The sequence below is a fragment of the Panthera onca genome, chromosome A1 (genome assembly GCF_046562875.1).
Source record: "Panthera onca isolate mPanOnc1 chromosome A1, mPanOnc1 haplotype 2, whole genome shotgun sequence".
In the NCBI taxonomy this organism is placed as follows: Eukaryota; Metazoa; Chordata; class Mammalia; order Carnivora; family Felidae; genus Panthera; species Panthera onca.
Genome location: NC_138339.1, coordinates 130,603,106 through 130,629,837, shown reverse-complemented (window position 1 = coordinate 130,629,837; position 26,732 = coordinate 130,603,106). Strand labels below are relative to the sequence as shown.

Here is a 26,732-nt window from a genome sequence, read left to right as displayed (position 1 = left end):
GGAAAGCTGAAAAATTCAGAATATGGGGAGATTAAAAAACATGCTCCTGAACAACGAATGGGTCAAAGAAGAAATCAAAAAGTAAATTAAAAAAATACTCTGAGGGGCGCCTGGGTGGCGCAGTCGGTTAAGCGTCCAACTTCAGCCAGGTCACGATCTCGCGGTCCGTGAGTTCGAGCCCCGCGTCAGGCTCTGGGCTGATGGCTCGGAGCCTGGAGCCTGCTTCTGATTCTGTGTCTCCCTCTCTCTCTGCCCCTCCCCCGTTCATGCTCTGTCTCTCTCTGTCCCAAAAATAAATTAAAAACGTTGAAAAAAAAAAAAATACTCTGAAACAAATAAAAATGGAAGCACAGCATATCAAAACTTGTTAGAAGTGCTGCAAAAGCACTTAAAAGAGGGCAGTTATAGTGATAAATGCTTACAGTAAGAAGCTAGAAATATCTCAAATAACCTTGATTTACACCTCAAAAACCCAGAAAAAAAGCCCAAAGTTAGGAAGGAAATAAAGATCAGATGGGAAATATATGAAAGAGAACAAAGAAAAATAAATTTAAAGATCAGTTTAACTAAGGGCTAGTTTTCTAAAGAGACAAAATCAACAAACCTTTAGCCAGACTAACTCAAAAAAGAGAGAGAGAGAGAGACAGAGAGAGAGAGAGAGAGAGAGAGAGAGGACTCAAATAAATGAAACCAGATATGAAAGAGACATTACACTGATACCAAATAAAAAGGGATCATGAAACTACTTATCAACAATTACATGCTAACAAAATGCATAACCTATAAAAAATGGATAAATCCCAAGACTGAATATACAACCTACCAAGACTAAATCATGAAGAAATAAAAAATCTCAAAAGACCAGTAACAAGAAGGTAGAATCAGTCATTGATCAAAAACCTCCTAACAGAGAAATGCCAAGGACCAGATGGTTTCCTTGGTAAATTCTACCAAACATTTAAAGAATTGATGTCAATTCTTTTCAAACTCTTCCAGAAATCAAAGAAGGAGTATTCCCTGGCTCATCTTACAAGAACAGCATGATCCTGACACCAAGGCCAGGACATTATAAGAAAATTACAGATCACTTTTCCTGATGATTATAGATGCAAAAATTCTCAACAAAATATTAGGAAACCAAATTCAACAGAACATTAAAAGGATCATTCAATATGATCAAGTGGGATTTATCCCTGGGATGCAAGGATGCTTCAATAAATGCCAGGCAATAAAGGAGAATTACCACATTAAAAGAATGAAACATAAAAATCGTATGATCATCTCAATAGATGCAGAAAAAAGCATTTGAAAAAACACAACATCTTTCCACGAAAAGAAAAAAAGTCAAAAAAGTAGGTTGGAAGAACAAATATTATTAAAATGTGCATATTACCCACAATCATCTATAGATTCAATGCAAGTCTTATCAAAATTCCAATGGCATTTTTCATAGAAATAAGAAAACAATCCTAAAATTTGTATGTACAAAAGACCCCGAAAAGCCAAAAAGATCCTGAGAAAAAGAACAAAGCCAGAGGCATCATATTTCCTGATTTCAAACTATACTACAAAGCTAAAGTAATCAAAACAGTATAGTACTGGCAGAAAAACAGACACAGAAAACAATGGAACAAAATCAAAAGCCCAGAAAAAAAAACCCGCATATAAAGAACACTTAACAAAGGAAGGAGAGTACCTTCAGTAAATGATTATGGGAAACTGCGTAACTACATGCAGATGAATGAAATTAGAACCTTATCTTACACCATTCACAAAAATGAACTCAAAATTGATTAAAGACATAAACATAAGACTTCCAAACTGCAAATCTCCTAAAAGAAATCATAGGGAAAAAGCTCCCTTGACATTGATTGTAGCAGCAATTTCCTGGACATGGCATAAAAAGAAAAGCACAAGCAACAAAAGCAACAATAAGTAAATATGACTACATGAAACTAAAAAGCTTCTGCACAGCAAATAATCAATTGACAAAATGAAAAGGCAATCTATGGAATGGTAAAAATATTTGCAAATCATGTATCTGTTAAAGGGTTAATATCCAAAATACATAAAGAGCTCATACAAATCAAGAGCAAAAAATAAACAACCTGACTAAAAAAGTAGTAACTTCCTCTGAATATTCAGAAGAACTGACTAGACAGTTTTCCAAAGAAGGCATCTGACAAATAGCCAAGAGGTATATGAAAAGGTGCTCAACATCACTAATCATCAAACAAAGGCAAATCAAACCACAACAAGGTATCACCTCATACATATTACAATAGCTAACATCAAAAAGACAAGAGATAATCAGGGTGGCCAGGGTATGGAGAAAAGGAAACCCTTATGCACTTTTGGTGGGAACATAAATTGATATAGCCACTTGAAAACAGTATGAAGGTTCTTCAAAAAATTAAAAATAGAACTACCGTATGATCCAGCAATCCCACTTCCTTGGTATATATCCAAAGGAACTGAAATGAAGATCTCACAGACATATCTGCACTCAGGTGTTCAATGTGGCATTAGTGACAACAGTCAATAAATGGAGACAACAGATGAATGGATGTCATACACATACACAACACACACGCATGCATGCACGCACTCACACAAAAAATGGAATATTATTCAGCCACGAGAAAGAAGAAAATCCTGCCATTTGCAACGACATAAATGAATCTTAAGTGCATTATGAGAAGTGAAATAAGTCAGACAGAGAAAGACAAACACCATATGATATCACTTCTATGTGGAATATAAAAAAATTGGACACAGAAAAACAAAGAAGAGTGGTGGTTATCAGGGGCTGAGAGTGGAGGAAATGAGGAGATAATAGTCAAAAGTTACAAACTTCAGTTATAAGATCAGTAAGTTCTGGGATCTAATGGACAGCATGCTGATTATAGCTAATAATACTGTATCTGTTATACTTGAAAATTGCTAAGAGGTTAAATCATAGCTGTTCTTACCACAAAAAAGAAATAGTAATTGTGACAGCATGGAAGTGTTAGTTAGCTAATGCTATGGTGGTAATCATTTTCCAATATATGAAAGTATCAAACCAATGTGCTGTACACATTAAATTTATATAGTGTTACATGTCAATTATATCTCAATAAAGCTGGAAGAAAAAAGGCTGGCTTCTGTGAACTTTCAAACTTAAGGAGTAGAAGAACCCCGAGAATACTCTGTTAGTTTCCCTACTTTGCACATCCTAAATAATTAATTCTCCCTGCATTCATAATCACTTACGTATTGAGACTTCCACAGATACTGCTGCCAGTCCGTGCAGTAAAAACTTTGCTAAGCATAAGCTGTGGAGGGGAACTATGAAGAAAAAGAAAGAAAGAAAGAGATCAAAACTAAGACAAGGAACTTCTCAATTTATTATAAATCAAAATATGTAAGTGACAGACATTTCACTATATAGTTACAACAGTCATGAAGTAGCATGAACCCCACAAAATATCATAAACTGAGTATCTGACATGCTCAATCTGCATGAAGACTATATGAAATTCTCTCATGTTTAAAAATTACATATTCTAACATGGATAATGAAAAATCAGAAAAGCCCTCACCGGATCTGATGAATTTTTAAGGTAGATCCTTTGTAGCTCATTGCTACCGAGCCAAACATCATCTCTCCAAGCATATTGGCATCAGAAGAGCACCGGGAACCCTAAAAAAATAACCATAACATTAATCAAATTGCAGAATGTCAAACCTTATGACTATTTCCAATATTGAATTTTATTGACAATTGCTTTGCTATAGTTATTCTACATAATGGGTTTTTTTTTTTAACGTTTATTTATTATTGAGAGGCAGAGCGAGGCAGAGCATGAGCATGGGAGGGGCCGAGAGATGGGGAGACACAGAATCCGAAGCAGGCTCCAGGCTCTGAGCTGTCAGCACAGAGCCCGACGCAGGGCTCGAACTCACAAACCCAGAGATCATGACCTGAGCTGAAGCTGGATGCTTAACCGACTGAGCCATCCAGGCGCCGCTACATAATGATTTTTTTAAGTGATTCTACACTGTACACACTGTTCTATAGCTTGATTTTCTCCATTTCACAGTGTCTTACACATCTAACCATACGGTTATACAAAGATTCCTTTTGAACAGCTGCATAGTATTCTACTGTATGAAAATACCACAGTTCCCCTTACTGATGGGCTCTTTAGGTTACTTCCAGGTTTTTGCTATTACAATATTGCTTAAATGAACATTCTTTTTTTTTTTTTTTAAGTTTAGTTATTTTTGAGAAAGAGACAGAGAGAGAGGGAGAGAAAGAGAGAGAGAGAGAGAGAGAGAGAGACGGAGAGGGAGAGGGAGGGAGGCAGGCAGGGGGAGGGGCAGAGAGGGAGAGACAGAGAATCCCAAGCAGGCTCCACACGGTCAGCACAGAGACTGACATGGAGCTTGATCCCACAAACCATGAGATCGTGACCTGAGCTGAGATCAAGAGTCAGACACTTAGCCAACTCAAGTGAGCCACCCAGGTGCCCCTTAAATGAACATTCTTAACCACATCTTGTGCATATGCAATGTTTCTCCAGGACAGACAATAAGAAACAGAATTCACTGAACATGCAGAACAGTTTTCACCACTCCTGCTGTACAAAAGAGATATTCACAAACACGGTAATTTACCTCTACTTTGTATTTTTTTAAAAGGACTTATTTAAAACATGAGAATATCTCATTCTCAAAGAACTCCAATTAAAAGTTATTCCTTTCCTTCATTCTATCTTTAATTATCATCCATTTCATCACTAATTAGATACTGTGGTAAATATCACTAATTACCCCCTGAAATATCTTATTCCTTATTTTTTGAAGTCTAATGTGTTTCAGGGCAGCAATGTGCCCAACTGAAAAAAAAAAAGAAAAAACAACTGCATTTCACATCCTCCCTTAAAGACAAATTCAGGGGCGCCTGGGTGGCTCAGTTAGTTGGGCATCCAACTTCAGCTCAGGTTATAATCTCTCGGTTCATGGGTTCAAGCCCTACGTCAGGCTCTGTGCTGACAGCTTGGAATCTAGAGCCTGTTTCATATTCTTTGTCTACCTCTCTCTCTCTGTTCCTTCCCCACTTACACTCACTCTCTCTTTCTCTCTCTCAAAAATAAATAAAAGATTTTTTTTAATTAAAAAAAGACAAATTTAGAGTTGGTTTCTACATTTCGAGGGTTAAACTAATGGCTGGAGTTGCAGCTTTCACAATTTATACATTTATATGCATGAGATATAAATGAAAGTCACTGGAAATGGAGATACCATATTAGGAACACAGAGCAACAATTTAACAATTTAACACATTAACTCTGGGTAAGTAGAAAGATAAGGATACCATGATCTCTAAAGCCATCTTGAACCCTAAATATCATACCTAGATGGCCTACCTTCAGACCTGTCATCCAGTGAAGAAAATAATCCCTAGGAAAAATGTAATTCCTAACTTGTAGTTATATAATAAAACTGATAAGAAAGAGGACCTAAGTAACTATCTAAGATAATAATTATTCACAAATTTCATTAAACCATTCTATCATAAAAAATCAAGAATTAGGAGTTTTAAGAAAATACTTAAAAGACTCTTCTGATATTAACAATAAAGTAACAAGGACCCTCATTTTACACGTGGAGGATACGAAATATATCTGTACACTATTTTTATTTTTATGTGATTCTTCTACTCTTTTGCTTATTTACTGCCCATTTTGGATTAAAGAAATCTATGTATTTACATTTGTCAACCTTTCTTAAAAGAGACATCTTCAAATAGATGTCTATTTCATCATAATTCAAATAGATGCCATTTCATCATAATTATTTCATATTAGTTTTAAATATATATTCACTTACATATTTTTTCTCTTAGGTGTTAGCCTTAATTTTGTTTTAATAAAGACAAAAAGCTAATGTTTAAAGAAAAAAACACTTTTGATATACCTATTTAATAAAAGAACTCATCTAGGGATTTGGTTAAGAAAAAACTTTTATTTCAAAACACAAAGGTTTGGGTACTAAAAGTAACATTTTAGAAACAGAGACAAATAATTTTTTAATGATCAAATGGGAGGGTCTTTTTTTTTTTCTCCTAAAAAAAAAAGATCAATGCAAGAGGTGCCTGCGTGGCTCAGTCCGTAGCATCTGACTCCTAATTTCTGCTCAGGTCATAATCTCACAGTTGTGAGATGGAGCCCCGCGTTGGGCTCCACGCTGCTTAAGATTCTCTCTCTCCTTCCTACTTCCCCTCCCCAGCTACTGTTCCACCCGTATCTAAAAAAAAAAAAATTAATGCCAACCCTACTTGGCAAACTACACTGCTTCTGGTTAATGACAGAAGTGAGAGCCTTCTCTTACAAGCTCATTTTCACTATAACGTGGCTAACTCCATTCTTATTTTGACTAAAATTATTATGAATTTAAGTATCAAAGAAGTTATAGATTTTAATACTAAACTAGAAAAGAAACCTCAGAAACCAAAACGCAGTAAAAATAAATTGGTGTTTAAATTTTATCAGACCATATAGTTTGCTAGTAAAGGTTCTCTTTGCCTGCTCTAATACATATCGGATACTCAGCATAAATGTCACTGGCATATTTATATATGACATAATCTATAATAAAGGTTATAATTTTAAAAGTGCTATTACTTTAATACTTTTTTTATAATGCCCTTATTAAAAAGGCAATTTTTTTAACATACTCATTGTTGGAAGTTATTAATCTGTAATAATCTGTGTTAATCAAAGATAATGTTCTAGTTACCTGAAATCACATTTTATCAAGGGTAGTGAACTATATGCTACAATAATTCAATGTCTCTTACTAAAAAAACAGAGTTCCAGGACCATAGTCAGCCTACTATCAGAGTATCTGGGCACAAAGCCTAGGAATCTGTACCTTAAAAAAGAAAATCTTGGGACACCTAGGTGGCTCAGTCAGTTAAGCATCCAACTCTTGGTTTCGGCTCAGGTCATGATCTCACAGTTTCGTGAATTCAAGCCCCACATCAGGCTCTGCACTAGTAGCACAGAGCCTGCTTAGGATTCTCTCTCTCCCTCTCTCTGCCCCTCCCCCAATCACACTGTCTCTGTCCTTCTCAAAATAAATAAATAAACTTTAAAAATAAAATTTTTTAAAGAAAATCTCTAGAGATATTGATGCAATATAAGAGTCCAATCACTCAATGCTTCAGGGTTCCTATAATCTGTATCCATGTGCTAATTTTCAACTCCAAAATATTAGGAAGAAAGGCAAGCTTACACAATTCATCAAAGTAGTAAACATCCAAATTGGTATAAGTATGATGATATCACATAGCATATAGCACAATTAGGAACTTATTAATGTATCATGCTTAAGCTGGAGGAATAAAGGTGGACAGGGGAAATTATGTACTACCTCTTAATATCTGGATTTTAATAACTTCAGAGCTCTTTCATAGATACTGTCATATTGACATCATATAAGGGTCACTTTCCTTCCAAACACGACTACCTAATTACAAATAATTTAAAAGCCCAGGATTCCATTTTGGTACCGCTAAATATAAAATACTTGTGATGCATTCATGCAAGCTTGGATGACATGAATAAATTCACATAGATGACATTTACTTGGTATGAAACCAAACAGTTATCTTATGTGAAATATAACAAATTTAAAGAGAAGTTACTATTAGATACTATTTTGTTTAAGTTTGTATTTTAAAAGAAGAATCACATTACTTTTGAAAAACAAAAATGTCCATTTCTGCATGTGTATAGTTCCAATCATACTTAATTTCATTCTACAGCCAAATTGTATTATATTATATTAATCTTCATTATTTCAATAAATTAAAGATATCTAAAATAAATTATTCTCATAACCCAAAAAATCTGACTGGTAAATAAAAGGGAGAAAATACTCCTGGCTACCTATGACCATAGTTTTCTGTACTTTTCCTAAGATTTATCAAAATGCATAAACATACGTCTTTAATTATCTGTCTCCACAGCTACAATGTAAGCTCCAGGAGGGTAAGGACTAGTTCCTATTGTACAGCAATCGCTAGGATGGTGCATAACACATCACGGACACTCAAAAATATTTGTAAATTAATGAATAAATAAATGACATCAATGATCTTACTTGGTACTTAGGACATTGGTCCTTTACATCAGAAGATGAAGTCACAGAACTATCCAGTGAGGAAGAACTGTCTCCTCCAGGTTTCAACTGGCAGCATTTCCCAAAGACTTTTACTTGAGCATCACTACAGAGTTTCTGAAATAGAGATATTATTCCCATTCATGTTTTAACAAATTTTTCACCACATACAAGTTTAATTTACAGTATAAAAGCCTTTAGAAAAAACAAGTATGAAATAATTCAAAATACAGCCTTAATATATTGATTTTACTACATTTTCTCCAGTACTGTTCTCTATTCTTTGTCTCATAATTGTAATAATATTTGTGGAGTTTGTGTTGTGCTTTTCTCATAAACATTGTTAAATCAAGGGAGTTTTTCTATATTATTATGGTCTAAAACAATATTCTTTACAAGTGACTTAAGAGATAGCAGCAGTTTTCAAGGTATTTGATCTCAAACTCCCTTCAGGCCTTTTGTTTCTGTGAGTTAGATCCATCAATATTTTCCCATATAAGACATTAAAGCTGAGAAATTTTAAAATATTAATTCACTTAAATATACAATATACCCATTACAAGTTAACATAAATAACATATTTTTAAGGAAGAAAATTTCTATGCAGATATGTAGGGATAAGACGAGAAATACAAAGCTTTTATATTTTACTAAATGTATGTGTATGTGTTTACATATATTAAACATACATGTTTATTATTTTGAAATGAGAATGTATTCATGTGTTGAACAGTTAAATGTTTTGTTTTGTTTTGTTTTTTGCCTTTTAAAAAATTTAAATCCATGATAGTTTACACATAGTGTAATAATAATTTCAGGAATAGAATTTAGCAATTCATCACCTACATGTAACACCCAGTGCTCATCCCAACAAGGGCCCTCCTTAATGCCCATCACCCATTTAACCAATGCCCCCCCACCCAACTCCCCTCCAGCAACCCTCAGTTTGTTCTCTATATTTAAGTCTCTTGGTTTGCTTCCCTCTCTGAACAGTTAAACTTTTAATAACAGCTAAGTTTAGGACAAGAAGGTTGTACAGTGGCATAGTATGAAAGCATAATGTATTTCTATTCCTTTTTCTTCATTCTCTTGCTTTTCTCCCACTCCCAGATTCTAGAGCTTTCAATGCTCACAACTACCAAAGGTGCAATCTACCAAGGACTTTGATACTCCTAAAAATATTTTGGTGCTTTATCACAGTTACCAGTATGTACATTCTTCCATGTAACAGACCTCACGTAGGTTTTCAGAGGAAGTAATCTGACTGAAACCACAGTTTTTGAAGATCAACTGTTTTATAGATGTCATCACCACCAAGGGCATTGTAAAAGAGAACACCTGGTAATTCCAAAATCACCTCTAACCAAAAATGTAGAGAGACAGCATGATAAACTAAAATGAATAAGGGCTTTAAAACTAAAAAGATGTGAATTTAAATCCTGGCTCAGCGAGTTACCCGACCTCGCTAAATTTATCTATTTAATGGAAAGAAAAACCCTATCTAATGGGTAGGGTATTTGTGACACTTAAGGTGTGTGTGTGTGTGTGTGTGTCTCCATATGTACTTATATATAAAATACATAAAGTGCTCTATACAGCATCTAGAACTAGCATGTGCTTACTGGTTTGTAGCTGTAAATGATATTAGAAAAAAGTTAAAGTAAGAAGCTAAAATAACTGAATACCTACTTTGGAGTCAGGAACTTCAGTAGATATTTCCATGTATATTATTTCATTTAAACACTTACTAAAATATTGATATTTTTGGTACTGATATTCTTGGCCACATCTTAACAACCTTCTATTTAATGATCACCATCGAAATGCTAGGTCTTTAAGACTATTTTCTTTAATACTCAGGGTGGTAGATATTATAGCCCAGTTTAATGCATAAGAAACATGAAGCCCAGAGAGTTTAAGTAACTTCACCAAAGTTATAAGAACTAGTAACTACATAATATGCTTAAAGGCAAAACCAGGTGGTTTTACATGAAAGATACTCAATATTACTAGTGATTAGGGAAATATAAATTAAAACCACAATAAGGTATCACCTCATGTCTATTAGAATGGTCATCATCAATTAGTCGAGAGATAACAAACACTAGCATGGATCTGGAGAAAAGGGAACCTTTGTATACTCTTGCTAAGACTACAAATTGGTGCAGCCACTTTGAAAAACAGCATGGAGGATCCTCAAAATATTAAAAATAGAACTATATTACAATCCAACAATTCCACTTCTGGGAATACATATCCAAATGAAATGAAAACTAACTCAAAAATATATCTGCACCCATGTTCATAGCAGCATTATTTACAATAGTTAAGACATGGAAAGAACCTAAGTTTCTATTGACAGATGAATGGATAAAGAAGTTGTAACACAACTTCTTTGTTGTACACAAACTATATTATTTTGTACACATGTAATGTACATGTGTAATGTACATTTGTAATGTACACATGTACACACTATATTGTGCACTATAGGTACACAAACTATATTATTCAGCCACAAAAAATTAGGAAATCCTACGATTTGTGACAACATAGATGGACCCTGAAAGCATTAGGCTAAGTGAAATGTCAGACAAAGAAAAGCAAATACTGTTCAGACTTGTAGTCACCAGAAGTAGAGGGTATGGGGAGGCAGATTTAGAGGAAGGTGGTCAAAAGGTACCAATTTCCAGTAATAAGATAATAAGTACTAGGGATGTAATAATGCACAACACAATAATAGATAACACTGCTTCGTAATATTATAGGAAAGTTGTTAACAGTAAATTCTAGGGGCACCTGGTTGGCTCAGTTGGTTGAGTGTCCAACTTCGACTCAGGTCATGATCTCACTAGTTGTGAGTTCGAGCCCCGCATCAGGCTCTGTGCTGATCGCTCAGAGTCTGGAGCCTGCTTCAGATTCTGTGTCTCCCTCTCTCTGTCTGCCCCTTCCCCACTAGCTCTCTCTCTCTCTCTCTCTCTCTCTCTTTCTCCCCCTCTCTTTCCTCTCTCCCTCTCTCTCTCTCAAAAAAAAATATTAAAAACAATTTTTTAAAGAGTAAATTCTAATAGTTCTCAGCATAAATAGAATTTTTTCTTCCTTTTTTTTCTTTCTTTTCTTTTTATTCTGTCTATATGAGAAGATAAATGTTAGCTGAATCTATGCCGGTAACCATTTCATGGTATATGTAAAGCAAACCATCAGGCTGTATATCTTAAACTTACGGAATGATATATGTCAATTATTTGTCAATAAAACTCAATTTGAATACACTGTATACCAAAAACTAAGAAACAGTTGAGTGAAACAGTCCTTTTCCTCATGGAACTAACAATCTAATGAGAGAAAGAGGCATTTAACAAATAATTAGACAACTATGTATAATGAAATATAATATTTCAAATATGTTCTTTTATGTTAGCAATAGCTAACTCATTGTACTTACTATGTGCCTAGGCACTATTCCATGTTACATACAGTTATTCTTTGATTCCTCACAACAACTCTAGAAATTATTATAATTATCCCCACATTAAAATACAGGTTAAGGATCAATGATACTTAAGTGAACTGTCCAAGAGAGGACTTAACCTAGTCTAGGGAAACCAAAAAATGACATTTAACCCAGGACTACAAAAAAGCACAGGAGTTAAGGTGAAAGAGGAAGAGTGGGAGGGCTAGAAAGATATTCCAGGCTGAGGGACCTTAGTATATCCAATCTCTGAATCATGAAGCAATCTGCTATAGGGAGGAAAGGGACAAACATCCATCAGTTTCAGGACTGAAGCATAAAAGTATACATAAAATTTCTTACTACACGCACACGCACACCCACCCACACACCCACCCCCCCACACACACACACACCCCTCTCTCCTACCAACTCCTCAGCTGTCCAGAGTCTTTTCTCCCTCCCATTCTGAAGTCATGGCTTTTCTGAATCCACATAGCAACAACTTCACGGGAAGATGGTCTAATGAGGGGAGAGGGCACAGTCTGCAACCCTCAGGTAGACAGACATAGGCCTTCTATGAGCACAACCACAGAGCAAAAGGATTCAGTTTTCTTATCTCACTTTCATTCCAAAAAGAATGATGCGATACTTTATTTTTAACCCACAAAAAAATCATGCTCTACTTATGCATAAAAAATAAGTTATAAACACCACTGAAAAAAAACCTGGCTTCTTATAAATGGATTATAATTTTTATTAACTTTTTTTTTTTAACATTTTCACATAATCACAAACAAGTTGCAAACTTAGTTCAAAGAATTATTTTTCCTGAACCAAATGGGAGTAAGCTACCTGAGATGCTATGAACTAAAGCATCAATACTTCAATGTGTATTTTCTACAAACAAGGACATTCCCTTACATAATCATAATACAGCCACTTTTCATGTAGCATATGATTTCAGTGCCCATTAATGATAATATTCTTAATACTGATGATCACTTGATTAAGGCGGCACCTACCAAGCAACCTCACTGTAAACAAACTTTTTTCTCCTTTGTAATTAATAATATTTTGATAAGGGGTGGGGGGGGGGGGATGAAATTCGTATGCTATTTTATTTTTATGCCATAAAAATGCTGTTTCTCATCAAACTTTCAACTTATTTATATCAGTATAAACTCATGGTTTTCTATTTTATCCAATGGGTTGTAATCTGCTACTATCATTATTTGTTTTTATGCTAGAGTTTTCCCTATTTAGCCAGTGACAGGCCCTTCATGCTGGTTTCTATGTCCCTTTGACATGTTCCCATCATTGTTTAAGCTTTTGGCACAAGTTCCAAGCTTTTCTTTTTCTTTCCCTGCTCCAGTCTAAGGACCAGTCATTTCCCTAAAGAGCCCTGGTTCATTCTAATGGAGAAGGGAATTAAGACATTAAGGTCTAGATACTAGGTATGAGCCCACATGTTGGGGTCTCATTGTGCTTCTGCTCTCACTGCTCTGACAGGGCTGAGGAGTACACATATGTATCTAACATATCCATAAACAAGTTTACATTTACATTTATTGCATTTGAATATATACATGCGTGTACATATATATTAAAACATAAATTTGCACCAATAAATCCAATTCCACTCCAAGACTACAAGGTTCTTCTAGTTTTCTCATTTATAACTCCCTTTTCTAACAATCAGAACAACATGCCTTTCATTAGCCTTCAAATGTGTTTATTTTATCAACTCCCTTATATGAAAACAGTCTTTCATTTCTCACTCCCTCACCTGCATGGACATTTTCTTTTCCTCAGGCTCAGCCAGCCAAGATGGATGCCCTCAACATCCCACTTGGGCACTGACACTCTGTATTAGGCAGCAGCTATGGAGATGTCCTCCTTAACTTACTTGGGTTCTAATACTCTACTCTGGACCACCATGTCTCGACCAACTGACATCAGTGTTCAGCCCTACCTAATGGCTTTAGGACTAAATTGTTCAGAAAAGGTAAATGGATGGAAGGTAGAAAGACATGGGGGATTAAAAATTTTAACCTTGACACATAACCATATTTTATGTTCCAGATTCTATATCACAACTGAAATTCAAATAAGTAACCAACACTTACATGGTATTTTTAGTTTACAAGTCTTTCACATAAATTTTCAATTTTTTTCTTGTTCAGTCGACTTTTAATAATTTTAAGTTGTACATAAGTAATCCATTCATATGACTCAAAAGCAAAAACAAAATAAGTAAGTATACACACGGAAATCTAGAAACCCTTCTTGTAGTACCCTATTTCCCACTCCACATATTTCCAATAAGTCACTTTAACTGGTTTATTATTATCCTTCTAAAATTTCTTTTTGCAAATAAAAACACAGTATTACTTTTCTTTCTCTATTTCAGAAAAGGTAAGTAATTCAGTTCTGTCCTTGCTTTATTTTCCTCTAAAAGCCTAGAGAATCTTTCCATTTATTGTTAGAAATCCTCCTCCTTCTTTTTTTCATACAGCTGAATAGTATTCCAGTGTGTAAATATATTATAGCTTACTTAACCATTCATCTGTTAAGGAAGGATATTGCTGGTGGAACTGCTGGATTAAAACAAGAATAGATAAGACTTCCAGGGAAGATGGTGGAGTTGGAAGATCCTAACCACATGTCACCCCACGAACACAACTAACTAACACCCATATCAGTGTAAATAACCAAGAAAATGACCCAAGACTGGCAGAACAGACTCTCCACAGCTAAATGTAGAGATAAGGCCACACGGAAGGAAGGAAGGAAGGAAGGAAGGAAGGAAGGAAGGAAGGAAGGAAGGAAGGGAGGGAGGGAGGGAGGGAAGTGATCAGGAGTTAAATGGACCATGGGACTGTCTGCATAAGGGAAGGACACCAACATCACAGGCTCAGAGAGGGATAAGAAACAGACCTTCAGGCCAAGCACCCTAAGCATAGGGATCCCATATAGGGAAGACCAGTCTCCATAACATTTGGCTTTTGAAAACCAGTGGGGCTTAATCTCACAAGTTCTTACCATCAGTGGGGCTTAACACCTGGAGCTTTAAAATCAGCAGGCTCAGCTCTAGGAGAGCAGAGAGGGCAGAGGAAACTGAGTCCCCATGCATAAAGAGCACCAACAACAGCCCTGTGGAGATACGGCATAGAAGCAGCAGTCTGAAAAATGCCTCAAGTATATGGGAGAGAGAGGTGTTTACTAATCTCAGAGCGTGTGTTGGAGGGACAGGGATCCTTGGAAGACTTTTCCAGGAAGAAAGGAGTTGGAAGGCACCATTTCCCTCCCCCACCCCTCCCACCCCCAGACTAGACACATGGACACTTGGGGGGAGAAACCTCAGCCCCAACAAGCTCCAACTAACTTGTTAACAGAGTACCATACTCCTGTGTTCTCTTCCATACAAGCCCCCTCCAACTATGCCTCATTCCAGGTCCCATCCCACAACAGACCTGTCCAGACCTGGCTAATACTAAGAAGCCTGCCCCTGTTTTCTCCTGCAGACTTGCCTCCTCCAACAGACCTTTGGACAGAGCCAGCCAAGGCAGTGCACAAACCTGAGAGTATGCAAGCAGCTTGGTAAGGGGCCAGGACCACGTCAAAGTGACTCCTGCACAAGGAGAGGGGAAGACAACCACACACACCAGTTCAAACTAGACTCTAGCAGTGGGCCTGGTCTGACTACAGGCTCCACTCACCAATGAAAGCTTCAGAGGATAACACAGGCAAAGGTCCCTGAAGCACAATACACATTCAAGTGCACACAGAACATTCTCCAGAATAGATCGTATGTGAGGGTACAGAGTAAGTCTCAACAAATTCAAAAAGATCAAAGTCATTCCATGTATCTTTTCTGACCACAACACTATGAAACTAAAAAATCAACCACAAGAAAAAGTCTGGAAAAAACACAATACATGGAGGTTAAATAACATGCTACTAAACAATTCATGGGTCAACTGAGAAATCAAAAAGGAAATGAAAGGAGGCCTGGGTGGCTTAGTCAGTTAAGTATCTGACTCTTGGTTTCAGCTTAGGTAATGATCTCGTGGTCATGAGATCGAACCCTGCATTGGGCTCCACGCTGGGAGTGGAGCCTGCTTAGGATTCTCTCTCTCTTGCTCTGCCCCTCCCTCTCATGTGTGTATGTGCCTTCTCACTCTCTCTGGGGAAAAAAAAAAAATCAGAGGAAATGTAAAAAATACATGGAGACAAATGAAAATGAAAGCACAATGGTAAACAATAAAAGAGGTTCAGCAATACAGGCCTACCTCAAGAAGCAAGAAGAATCTAAAATAAACAATCTAACCTTACACCTAATGAAGCTACAAAAAGAGGAACAAATAAAGCCCAAAACCAGTAGAAGAAAGGATACAGTAAAGGAAGAAAGAATATAATAGGATATAAAAGGATATAATAAAAAAATATAGTATTAGAGAAGAAATAAACAAAATAGAAACTAAAAAAACAATAGAACACATCAATGAAACCAGGAGCTGCTTCTTTGAAAAGATCAACAATACCTGGCCAGACTAATCAAAAATGGAAAATTCCTAGATACACATAACATCCCAAAACTGAATCAGGAAGAAATAGAAAATGTGCACAGACCAATACCAGCAATGAAGTTTTATTGGTAATCAGAAAACTCCTCACAAACAAAAGTTCAGGACCACATGACTTCACAGGTGAATTTTAATAAACATTTAAAAAAGAGTTAATACCTATTCTTCTCAAACTATTACAAAACATAGAAGAGGAAGAAAAGTTTCCAAATTCATCCTATGAGGCCAGCATTGCCTTGATACCCAAACCAGATAAAGACACCACTAAAAAAGAGAACTACAGGCCAATATCCCTGATGAACACAGATGCAAAATTTCTCAACAAAACACCAGTAAACCAAATTCAACAATACATTAAAAAAATCATCCACCAGAATCAAGGGGGATTTATTTCTGGGTTGCAAAGGTGGTTCAATATTCACAAATCAATCAATCAATGTGATACTTCACATTAGCAAAAGAAAGCATAAAAACCATATGATCATTTCAATAGATACAAAAAAAAAAGTGACAAAGCACACCATTCATTCATGATAAAAACTCTCAACAAAGGACGTTTAAAGGAAACATAGTAAAAGCCATATATGAAAAATCCACAACTAATGTCATACTCAATCGTGAAAAACTGAGAGCCCTTTCCCTAAGATCAAGAACAAGACAAGGATGTCTACTCTCAACACTTTTATTCAACATAGTATTGGAAGTCCCACTCACAGCAATGAGACAACAACAACAAAAAAAAAGGCATCCAAATTGGTAAGAAAGAAGTAAAACTTTCAATAATTGCAGGTAAAACTTTTCACTAATTATACTATATATATATATATAGAAAACTCTGAAGACTTCACCAAAAGACTACCAGAACTGATTAATGAATTCAGTAAAGTTGCAGGATACAAAATCAATACACAGAAATCCATTGCATTTGTATACACTAATAATGAAGCAGCCAAAAGGGAAAGTAAATAAACAATCCCATTTACAACTGCACCAAAAATAATAAAATACCAAGTAATAAATTTCACCAAGGAGATGAAAGACCTGTTCTCTGAAAACTGTAACACAAGGGGCACCTGGGTGGCTCAGTCGATTAAATGTCCAACTTCAGCTCAGGTCATGATCTCACCGTTCATGAGTTCAAGCCCCACATCAGGCTCTGTGCTGGTGGTTCAGAGCCTGGAGCCTGCTTTGGATTCTGTGTCTCCCTCTCTCTCTGCCCCTCCTCTGCTCCCTCCCCTGCTCATGCTGTCTCTCTCTCTCTCTCTCTCTCCTTCTCAAAAATAAATGAACATTGAAAACTGTAACACAATGATTAGAGAAATTGAAGACGACACAAACAAATGGAAAGGTATTCCACGGTTATGGATTGGAAGAACAAATACTGTTAAAACAGCCACACTACCCAAAGCAATCTACAGTTTTAATGTACTTTCTACCAAAATAGCAACAGCATTTTTCACAGAATTACAACACACAATCCTACAATTTGTATGGAACCACAGAAGACCCTGAATACCCAAAGCAGTCTTGAAAAAGAAAAATAAAACTGGAGGTGTCACAATCCTAGATTTTTAACATATATTACAAAGCTGTAGTAATCAAAACAGTATGGTATTGTCATAAAAATAGACACAAAGATGAACGGAACAGAACAGAGAGCCCAGAAATAACCCCAAAATGATACAGTAATTTCATCATCAACAAAGGAGAAAGAATATGCAGTGGGAACAAGACTCTCTTTCCAACAAACTGTGTTGGGAAAAATGGACAGCTACAAGCAAAAAGAATGAAACTGGACCACTTTCTTACATAATACACAAAAATAAACTGAAAATGGATTAAAGACCTAAACGTGACACAAGAAACCATAAAAATCCTAGAAGAGTGCACAGGCAGTAATCTGACATCAGCCATAGCAACATTTTTCTATTTCAAGGGAAAGAAAAGCAAAAATAAATTATTGGGACTACATCAAAATAAAAATATTTTGCACAGCAAAGGAAACAACAAAATTTTTAAAAAGCCTATGGAATGGGAGAAGATATTTGCAAATGACTTCTATGATAAAGGGTTAGTATCCAAAATATAAAAAGAACTTATACAACTCAACACCAAAAAACACACAATCCAATTAAAAATGAGCATAAGACGTGAACAAACATTTCTGCAAAGAAGACCTACAGATGGCCAAAAGACACATGAAAAGGTGTTCCACATCACTAATCATCAGGGAAATGCAAATCAAAAGCATAATGAAATATCTCTTACACCTGTAAGAATGGCTAAAATTAAAAAAACAAAAAACAAGAAAGGTTGACAAAGATGCAGAGAATGGAACCCCTTGTGCACTGTTTGTGGGAATGCCAACTGGTGAAACCACTGTGGAAAAACCAGTATGGATGTTCCTCAAAAAATTAAAAATAGAAATGCCATATGATCCAGTAACTCCACTACTGGGTATTTACCCAAAAAATACAAAAACACGAATTCAAAAAGATAAATGCACCCTTGTGTTTATTGCACCATTATTTATAATAGCCAAATTATGGAAGCAGCTCAAGTGTCCATCAATAGATGAATGGCTAGAGACGATGTGAGGGAGATATACACATTAGGAAATATTCAGTCATAAAAAAGAATGAAATCTTGCCATTTGCAATAACATTTGCAATAACATAATAAATGGGATTATTATACTCTAGGGAGTATAATGCTAAATGAAATAAGTCAGAGAAAGACAAATACCATATGATTTCACTCAAACGTGGAATTTAAGAAACAAATGAACAAAGAAAAAAAAGACAAAAAAAATTCTAAACTATAGAAAATTGATGGTTACCAGATATGAGGTCAGGAATGAGTGAAATAAATGAAGGGGATTAAAAGTACATTTATAATGATGGGCATTAAGTAGTGTATAGAACTACTGAAGAACCATTTTATACACTTGAAACTAATACAACACTATATGTTAACTATACTGGAATTAAAATTAAAAAAAGAAAAAAAGAATCTCTGGGGATACAGACTCAGAATCTGTATTTTTAACAAGTGCCCCAGGACCTTGTCACGCACAGACAATCACTGGATAGGACCATCAATAGAATTTCTTCCTACTCTAAAAATCTGTTCATTCCCATGACCTAAATTTTAGTTAGCTCTATTTTTCTGTGAACAGAATTGAATTTAAAAAAGAAAGGTACAATTTGCCTGGTGCCTATGTTTGGGGCCTTACATACATTGTCTAATTTTTCTGTACAATAATCCTTTGAGGTAGGTATTATCATCACCACAGTATGCATAGATTCCAAGCTGGAACTCTGTACAAACTTCCAGATAAAGAATGAGTTAAGTTCTGAGGATGTAATGTACAGCATGGTGACTATAGTTAACAGTACAAAAGTTACCAAGAGAGTAAATCTGAAAAGTTCTCATCACAAACACACATAAAAATTCTGTGTGACATGATAGATGTGATAACTTACTTTACTGTGACAATCTCTTTTCCATATACACATACATAAAATAACTACATTGTATACCTTACACTTAAACAATGCTGTATGTCTACTATATTGCAAAAAAGCTGGGCGGGGGGGGGGTTGGGGGGGGGGGAGTTGGGACTATGATTTCAAAGTCAATGTTTTTTCCCCACAATATCGTGCTATGGTAAGAAATTATGAAAGAGCTTATTATAACTGATAAACTCTTGTGCAGTACCTTATCTTCATATAATAGATTACTATTTTAGGAACTGTTTCTTCATCCTCTTTGGATCACTGAGTTTCTCCTACTCTGAACCATTAATTACTTGATGTCATGATGATAATATAAAAATAATAGGCTTCACCTTAATTACTCCTTTTCTTATTTTTCTTACCTATTTACAATGTACTCTTCTTCAGGCGCCTAGGAGGCTCAGATGGTTAAGCATCCCACTCTTGATTTCAGCTCAGGTCATAATCTCACAGTTGATGAGATTGAGCCCTGCATCAGGTTCTGTGCTAGCAATGCAGAGCTTGTTTGGGATTCTCTCTGTCCCTTCTTTCTGCCCCTCCCTCTCTCTTTCTCAATAAATAAAATTTACTAAATAAATAAATAAATAAATAAATAAATAAAATGCACTCTTCTTACATTTTATACATTTTGGAAGGCAATTTACATCCTTTGTGTGTGGCAGGGAATAAATCAAATGTAAATAAAACAACAAAAGAAAGCAAAAATAGATATTATATTAGTAGACACTGCAAGATTAACTCCATGGAGATTGTATCACTTTACTCATTCACTTTTACAGCAAAGTATCATGATTAAACATCTGAGTTTTTGCCAATCTAAAAGGAAAGAACGAAAATCACAGTATACTTTTCATTTTTGTTTCCTTTATTAGGAATGAAAATATAAATCCTATTACATGTGTAATGGTTGTCAAAGTTATGAGTCTTTTACTTTATGGCCCCTGTATTTTAAGTCATAGTTAGAAAAGTCTCCTTCATTCCACAAAAAAATAGGAACTCACATTTTCCTGTGTAATATTGTAGTTTTACTTTTTTTTACATTATTATGTCTAATATACTTGAAGTACAAATCCAAATTTATCTTTACTCTAGTTATGTGACTCAATACCATTTACTGATCTTTATTGATTTAAGATGATGTCTTTATCATATACTAAATACCTGTGTGTATGTGGATCTATTTGTGTTTCTTTATCTTACTCTGTTAATCTCTTTGCCTATTAGTGTGCCAATTACACACTGTTTTAATTACTGAAACTTAAAGTATTTTTGCAAATCTGGTACAGCTAGCTCATCCTTACTGTCCTTTTTTCAGTTTTCCAACCAGTTACTGCTTATTTTTTTTCCATTTGAACTTCAGATTCCTCTGCCTAGTTCCACACAATGCCCTCCACCAAAAACAAACAAACCAAAAAAGGATGGTCTTTTTTTATTGGGATTGCATTATTTTACAAAGCAACTTAGAGAGAATGGACAACTTTAGGACAGTGAGTATTACCCAAAAATATATTTTGCCTTTCCATTTGCTCCAGTAAGATTCTATATACTTTTGGAGACTTTTAAAGTTCTGAAAGCATAATTGTTTTTTGTTTGTTTTTTTTTTAATTTATGCAAGGCACTTTTTTAAGTTGCTATTTTAAATGTTGTCTTAGCTACCTTCATATCATCTAGCTGAAACCTGTAAGTATATATGGAGCTTACTGATTCCTGTATATTACCTTTTTTACAGCTCCAACGACCTAAAATCCAATGTTCCAAATTTGGTCTTATAATTAAGACTCAACTATTAGTACTTATACAATGCTTCAATGTGTACAAAACTCATACACTGTAATTTGTGTTCACCTTTCCAAACTTACGTGCATTTGCTATACAATTTTATACTTGAATATAATGATTAAAATCTAAAGCATGTAAATGATCATTAATTTCACTGAGAACTCAAGAAATAGCATTACATTATCATTAAAACAAAAACAATGTCCAGGATAAGGAGAGTATCACAGGATGAAATCACACAGGACACATTTGGCTACATCAGTGTTCAAAGAAACGACATCACAGTGATTTTTATATTTCAGCTATAAAATGAATAAGGTCTGAGGACTGAATGTAAAAAACAAAAAATAAAAATAATTCTTTTACAAAGTGAGTTACTTTATTAAAATCATTGAATGTATTCATTTTAATCTTTACAGTTCAATAGTCATTTTCAAAAAATATAATAAAGCTGAAATACACATGTTCTGAAAAGCTATACACTGATCAATATAATTTTAACATTATAAGACATTTTAGCATGCAAAGTACTTTAATTTCTAACACAAAATCAAAGCATTCATGTAATTTATAAGTCACAAAATTAAAAAGACAAAATACACAGTTCACTCATTTTCCCATTAAACCCATTAAATATATTCTAAAGAGACAGTATTTTCTTTGCATGGAAATATAGAAAAAATCTGTTTATCCATCTAAGGTGCTGCCATGCTCTTCATAGAGAATTCCTTGGTTCAACCAAATCCAGATATGAATCAGTATGCCATTGTGAAAATATTACCTGCCTTTCCCCCTCCCATCCTAAATAAAAAATACTCAATAAAGTGAATAAAGTGAATCACCTTTACAAAGAAAACTATCTGTCATGTGTTTTATTTAAAGGGACCTCATTAAGTATTTTTACAGTGCTCATTTTTTTTTTTTTTTTTTGAGAGATTGAGTGTATTTAGGCATGCATGCAAGTGTGACAGGGAAAAGGAGAGAGCAAATCCCAAGCAGGCTCCACTCCCAGTGTGAAACCCAATGCAGGGCTTGATCTCACAACCGTGAGATCATGTCCTAACCCAAAACCAAATTGGAAAATGCTGTCTCCCAAAGCTGCTTCCAAATTGGAAAATGTTAATTTCTTTTTGGTAAAGGGAACAGAGTAAAGCAATTTCGTATGACTCACACTATAAAATTTAATTCTCCATTTATAAATTATGGTATTATTTTCTCAATTTTAAGAGAGAACTTTCGCAATAAAATTTCTGGTAAAAACACATGTCCAAATTAATATTTGTAATCCTTATCTTTGGTAGACTGTTTTAAACTAAGAAAGAGGAAGGATAGGAGAAGTGACTTCAGTATTTATCATATGAAAATAGAATGTTGCTCTGCAAAGACAAGGTTGAATGATTTACCTTTATTCAGCAAACTGCTAATGTCTAAACTATCTCATTATGTATGGACTCAAATATTCTGTAAGAAGTAAAAAAATATATATCATTTACTCACACAGTCCTTCTTTGCCTCTGTAGAGCCCACATGATTTGAAGTTCCAAAGGTACAGTAATTGTAGATTTTTAAAAATCACTTAAAGATTCAAACAGCTTGCAATTTGGAGGAAACAATGAGTATTTTGATGTGATTCACAGTATTCAAAAGGAACATATAAAATCTTCATGAAAGTATTTACAGGATTTTGATAATAAACTTCCTAACTATAACTAAAATTGATCAAATCACATCCTGAGTACTTCTTACCACATGTGAGGCAGTGGGCAGTTTAGGAAACTAAGGTAAATAACAGATGAATTTTTTACTTTCTTTCTTTCCCAACTAATAATGAATGTGCATAAAGATATAGCTATAATATAGAAGTCTATGAACAAACTATGACTAAAGGATTATGAGAATTTTGATAGAAGAGAAAAGGAATATACCTAGAAGAATCAGAAAGGAGTCACAGGGGCGCCTGGGTGGCGCAGTCGGTTAAGCGTCCGACTTCAGCCAGGTCACGATCTCGCAGTCCGTGAGTTCGAGCCCCGCGTCAGGCTCTGGGCTGATGGCTCGGAGCCTGTTTCCGATTCTGTGTCTCCCTCTCTCTCTGCCCCTCCCCCATTCATGCTCTGTCTCTCTCTGTCTCAAAAAATAAATAAAAAACGTTGAAAAAAAAATTAAAAAAAAAAAAAAAAAGAAAGGAGTCATAAAGTTCTGATAAAATGAACCCTGAAAGTGGATAAATCTTCATCTAGGAAAATGGCACATAGGATGAGGACATATGAAGCCAAGAGAGACTGGAGATATTCAAGGCTGTTTGATTTCTAGTCACCAGTGAGTCTAGAGAAGTTTGAGTTTTAGTTTTTCAAGGTTTATTGGTTTTTTTGGGTTTTTGTTGGGGTCTTTTTGAGAGAGAGAAAGAAAGAGAGTGCAATGTAAGCGTGCATGAAAGAGTGTGGAGAGAATCTTAAGAAGGCTCTATGCTCAGTACAGAGCCCAACTCAGGGTTTGGTCTTAGGACCGTGAGATCATGACCTGAGCTCGACAGTTGGATGCTTAAGTGACTGAGCCACCCATGCACCCAGAGAACAGGTTTTTTAACTTTTTTTTAATGTTTATTTATTTTGAGAGAGAAAGTGTGTACATACATGAGCAGGGGAGGCACAAAGAGAGAGGGAGAGAGAGAATCCCAAGCAGGTTCCGCACTGTCAGCACAGAGCCCAAGGTGTGGCTCAGTCTCATGAACTGTGAGATGATGACCTAAGCTGAAATGAAGAGTCGAATGCTTAAATGACTGTTTCACACACAGGCACACCAAGAACAGTTTTGTGTTTTTTTGTTTGTTTGTTTTTTAAGTAGTAGGCTTACAGGAAAATTTCAGAAAAATGAGAAATGAGTGGGTGGTATGAGATTAGAGACAGCAGACAGATTAATACCGAGACATAGAGAGAAAAGACCAAGAGACATGAAGCAAACCAAGAAGAGACATTAAGGAGACCAGGGGACAGAAAGGACAGACAGCCTGACGGTGAGGCAGAGAGACTGAGACAGCAAAAGATGCTAAGAATGAAGAGTCAGAAAAAGAAAAAGACGACACAGACATGAAGGAGAAAGTAAAAGGATAATCATTTTGTTGGTGTTGTATAAAGGGGCTTTGTGAATGTCTGCAGACAAAGAAAAAAGTTAACCGTGAAAGACATCAGCAAGAGAGAAGACTAACAAGAACCAATAAAGCATCATTCCAGAAAAAGTGGGAGGGAGGGTTCAAGTAACAGCAGGAGTCAAGACTCACAAGGCTGCATAAGAAAAAAAGTAATAATGCTGAAAAAACACACAATGAATAAGCATTAATCAAGATAAATAATAAATGAGAGGTCCTATGCTACAATGCAGTGGAACACTATCAAGCAAAGAAAACTCTCAATAAATACTTCCTTAAAAAATCAAAGTAATATATATCAATCAATTATCAATCTGTCAGCCTCAGTCTAGTTCTGCTGAGCTATCAGCAGTCTAAATACAAAGAAGACATGCTTATCACATATGCAACCTTAGATTTCAACTGTCTAACCATCCACAATTCTGTCACTATAAGGCTATATCTCATTATTCAACTATTCAAACCAAACTGTTGGATTCACCAAACACTTCCTTCTCCCTCATCCCCCACATCCAGCCATTCTCCTAACAGCAGCAACTTAATTTTTTCACTGTATCTTTTAAACTGAGAGGTAACTGACATATAACATTATATTAGTTTCTGGTGTACAACATAATGATTTTTTTAGATACTGCAAAATTACCTCCACAATAAATCTAGTTAACATCCATCAATATACACAGTCACCAATTTTTTTTCGTGTGATGATAACTTTTACTCTTTTAACAACTTTCAAATACACAAGACAATATTTTTAAAGATAATCACCATTCTGGACATTACATCCCCATGACTTATTTTATAACTGGGAGTTTGTACCTTTTGACCCCTTTCACCCATTTTGCCCACTTCCCACTCTCTCCCTCTGGCAACCACTTCCTGTTATCTCTATTTAGGACTTTAATCTTTTTTTTGGGATTCTACATATAAGCAAAATCATAAAGTATTTATCTTTATCTGACTTATTTTACTTAGAATAATGCCCTCAAGATCTATCCATGCTGTCACAAATGGCAAAAGTATCTTCTATTTTATGGCTGTTAACACATTTTCTTTCATTCATCCAATGATGTAAACTTTGGTTGCTTTCATGTCTTGGCTATTGTATATAATGCTACAATAAACATAGGGTGCATTTATCTTTTTGAAGTGTTTTCACTGGGTAAATATGCAATAGCAGAATTGTTAGATAACATGGTAGTTCTATTTGTAATTTTTTAAGGATCCCCCTACTGTTTTCCATAGTGGCTACACCAATTTACATTCCCACAAACAGTTCACAAGAGTTCCGTTTTCTCTACACCCTCAACAACACTTGTTATTTTTTAAATTTTTTTAATCTTTATTTATTTTTGAGAGGGAGAGAGAGAGAAACAGCGTGAGCAGGGGAGGGGCAGACAGAGAAGGAGACACAGAATCGGAAGCAGGCTCCAGGCTCTAGGCTCTGAGTGGTCGGCAGCGAGCCTGACACGGGGCTCGAACTCACAAACTACAAGTTCATGACCAGAGTTGAAGTCGGACACTTAACCAACTGAACCAACCAGGCGCCCCTCTTGTCTTTTTAAAAATAGCCATTCTGACAAGTGTGAGACAATATCTCATTGTGGTTTTGATTTGCATTTCCCTGATGATTAATGATGCTGAGCACCTTTCCCTGTACTACTGGCCACTCGTATGTCTTCTTTGGAAAAATTCTATACAAATCTTGTGTCCATTTCTTAATTGCACTGGTTTATTGTTTTTTCTGTTTTGTTTTTGTTTTTTGCTATTGAGTTCCTTATATTTTTTTGGATTTTAACCCCTTATTGGATATAAGACTTGTAAATATTTTCTCCCATCAGTAGTCACTGCCCATGTTTTCTTTTAGGAGTTTTATGCTTCCAGGTCTTATGTTTAAGTCTTTAATCCATCTGGAGTCAGTTTTTGTGTACAGTGTTAGATAGTGGTCTAGTTTCATTCTTTTGTATGTGACTGTGCAGTTTTCCCAACATTTACTGAAGAGACCGTCCTTTCTCCCTTGTATATTCTTGGCTCTTTTGTCATAGAGTAATTGATTATATATGCATGGGTTTATATCTGGG

The 26,732-nt window shown here is 35.4% G+C and overlaps 1 protein-coding gene across 3 annotated transcripts in view; it reads right to left on the bottom strand.

Moving 5' to 3' along the window:
* FNIP1 (folliculin interacting protein 1) overlaps positions 1-26,732 on the bottom strand; it is a 153,693-nt gene that overhangs the window by 58,694 nt on the left and 68,267 nt on the right. For 2 of the 3 annotated variants that reach the window (XM_060637876.3, XM_060637877.3), the window contains exons 3-5: positions 8,155-8,289; positions 3,585-3,685; positions 3,256-3,330 (exon numbers count right to left, since the gene is read on the bottom strand). In XM_060637876.3, coding sequence (XP_060493859.1) covers positions 3,256-3,330; positions 3,585-3,685; positions 8,155-8,289 — 311 coding nt within the window. The remainder of the gene's footprint in view (positions 1-3,255; positions 3,331-3,584; positions 3,686-8,154; positions 8,290-26,732) is intronic. The other variant, XM_060637878.3, reaches the window with a different exon arrangement.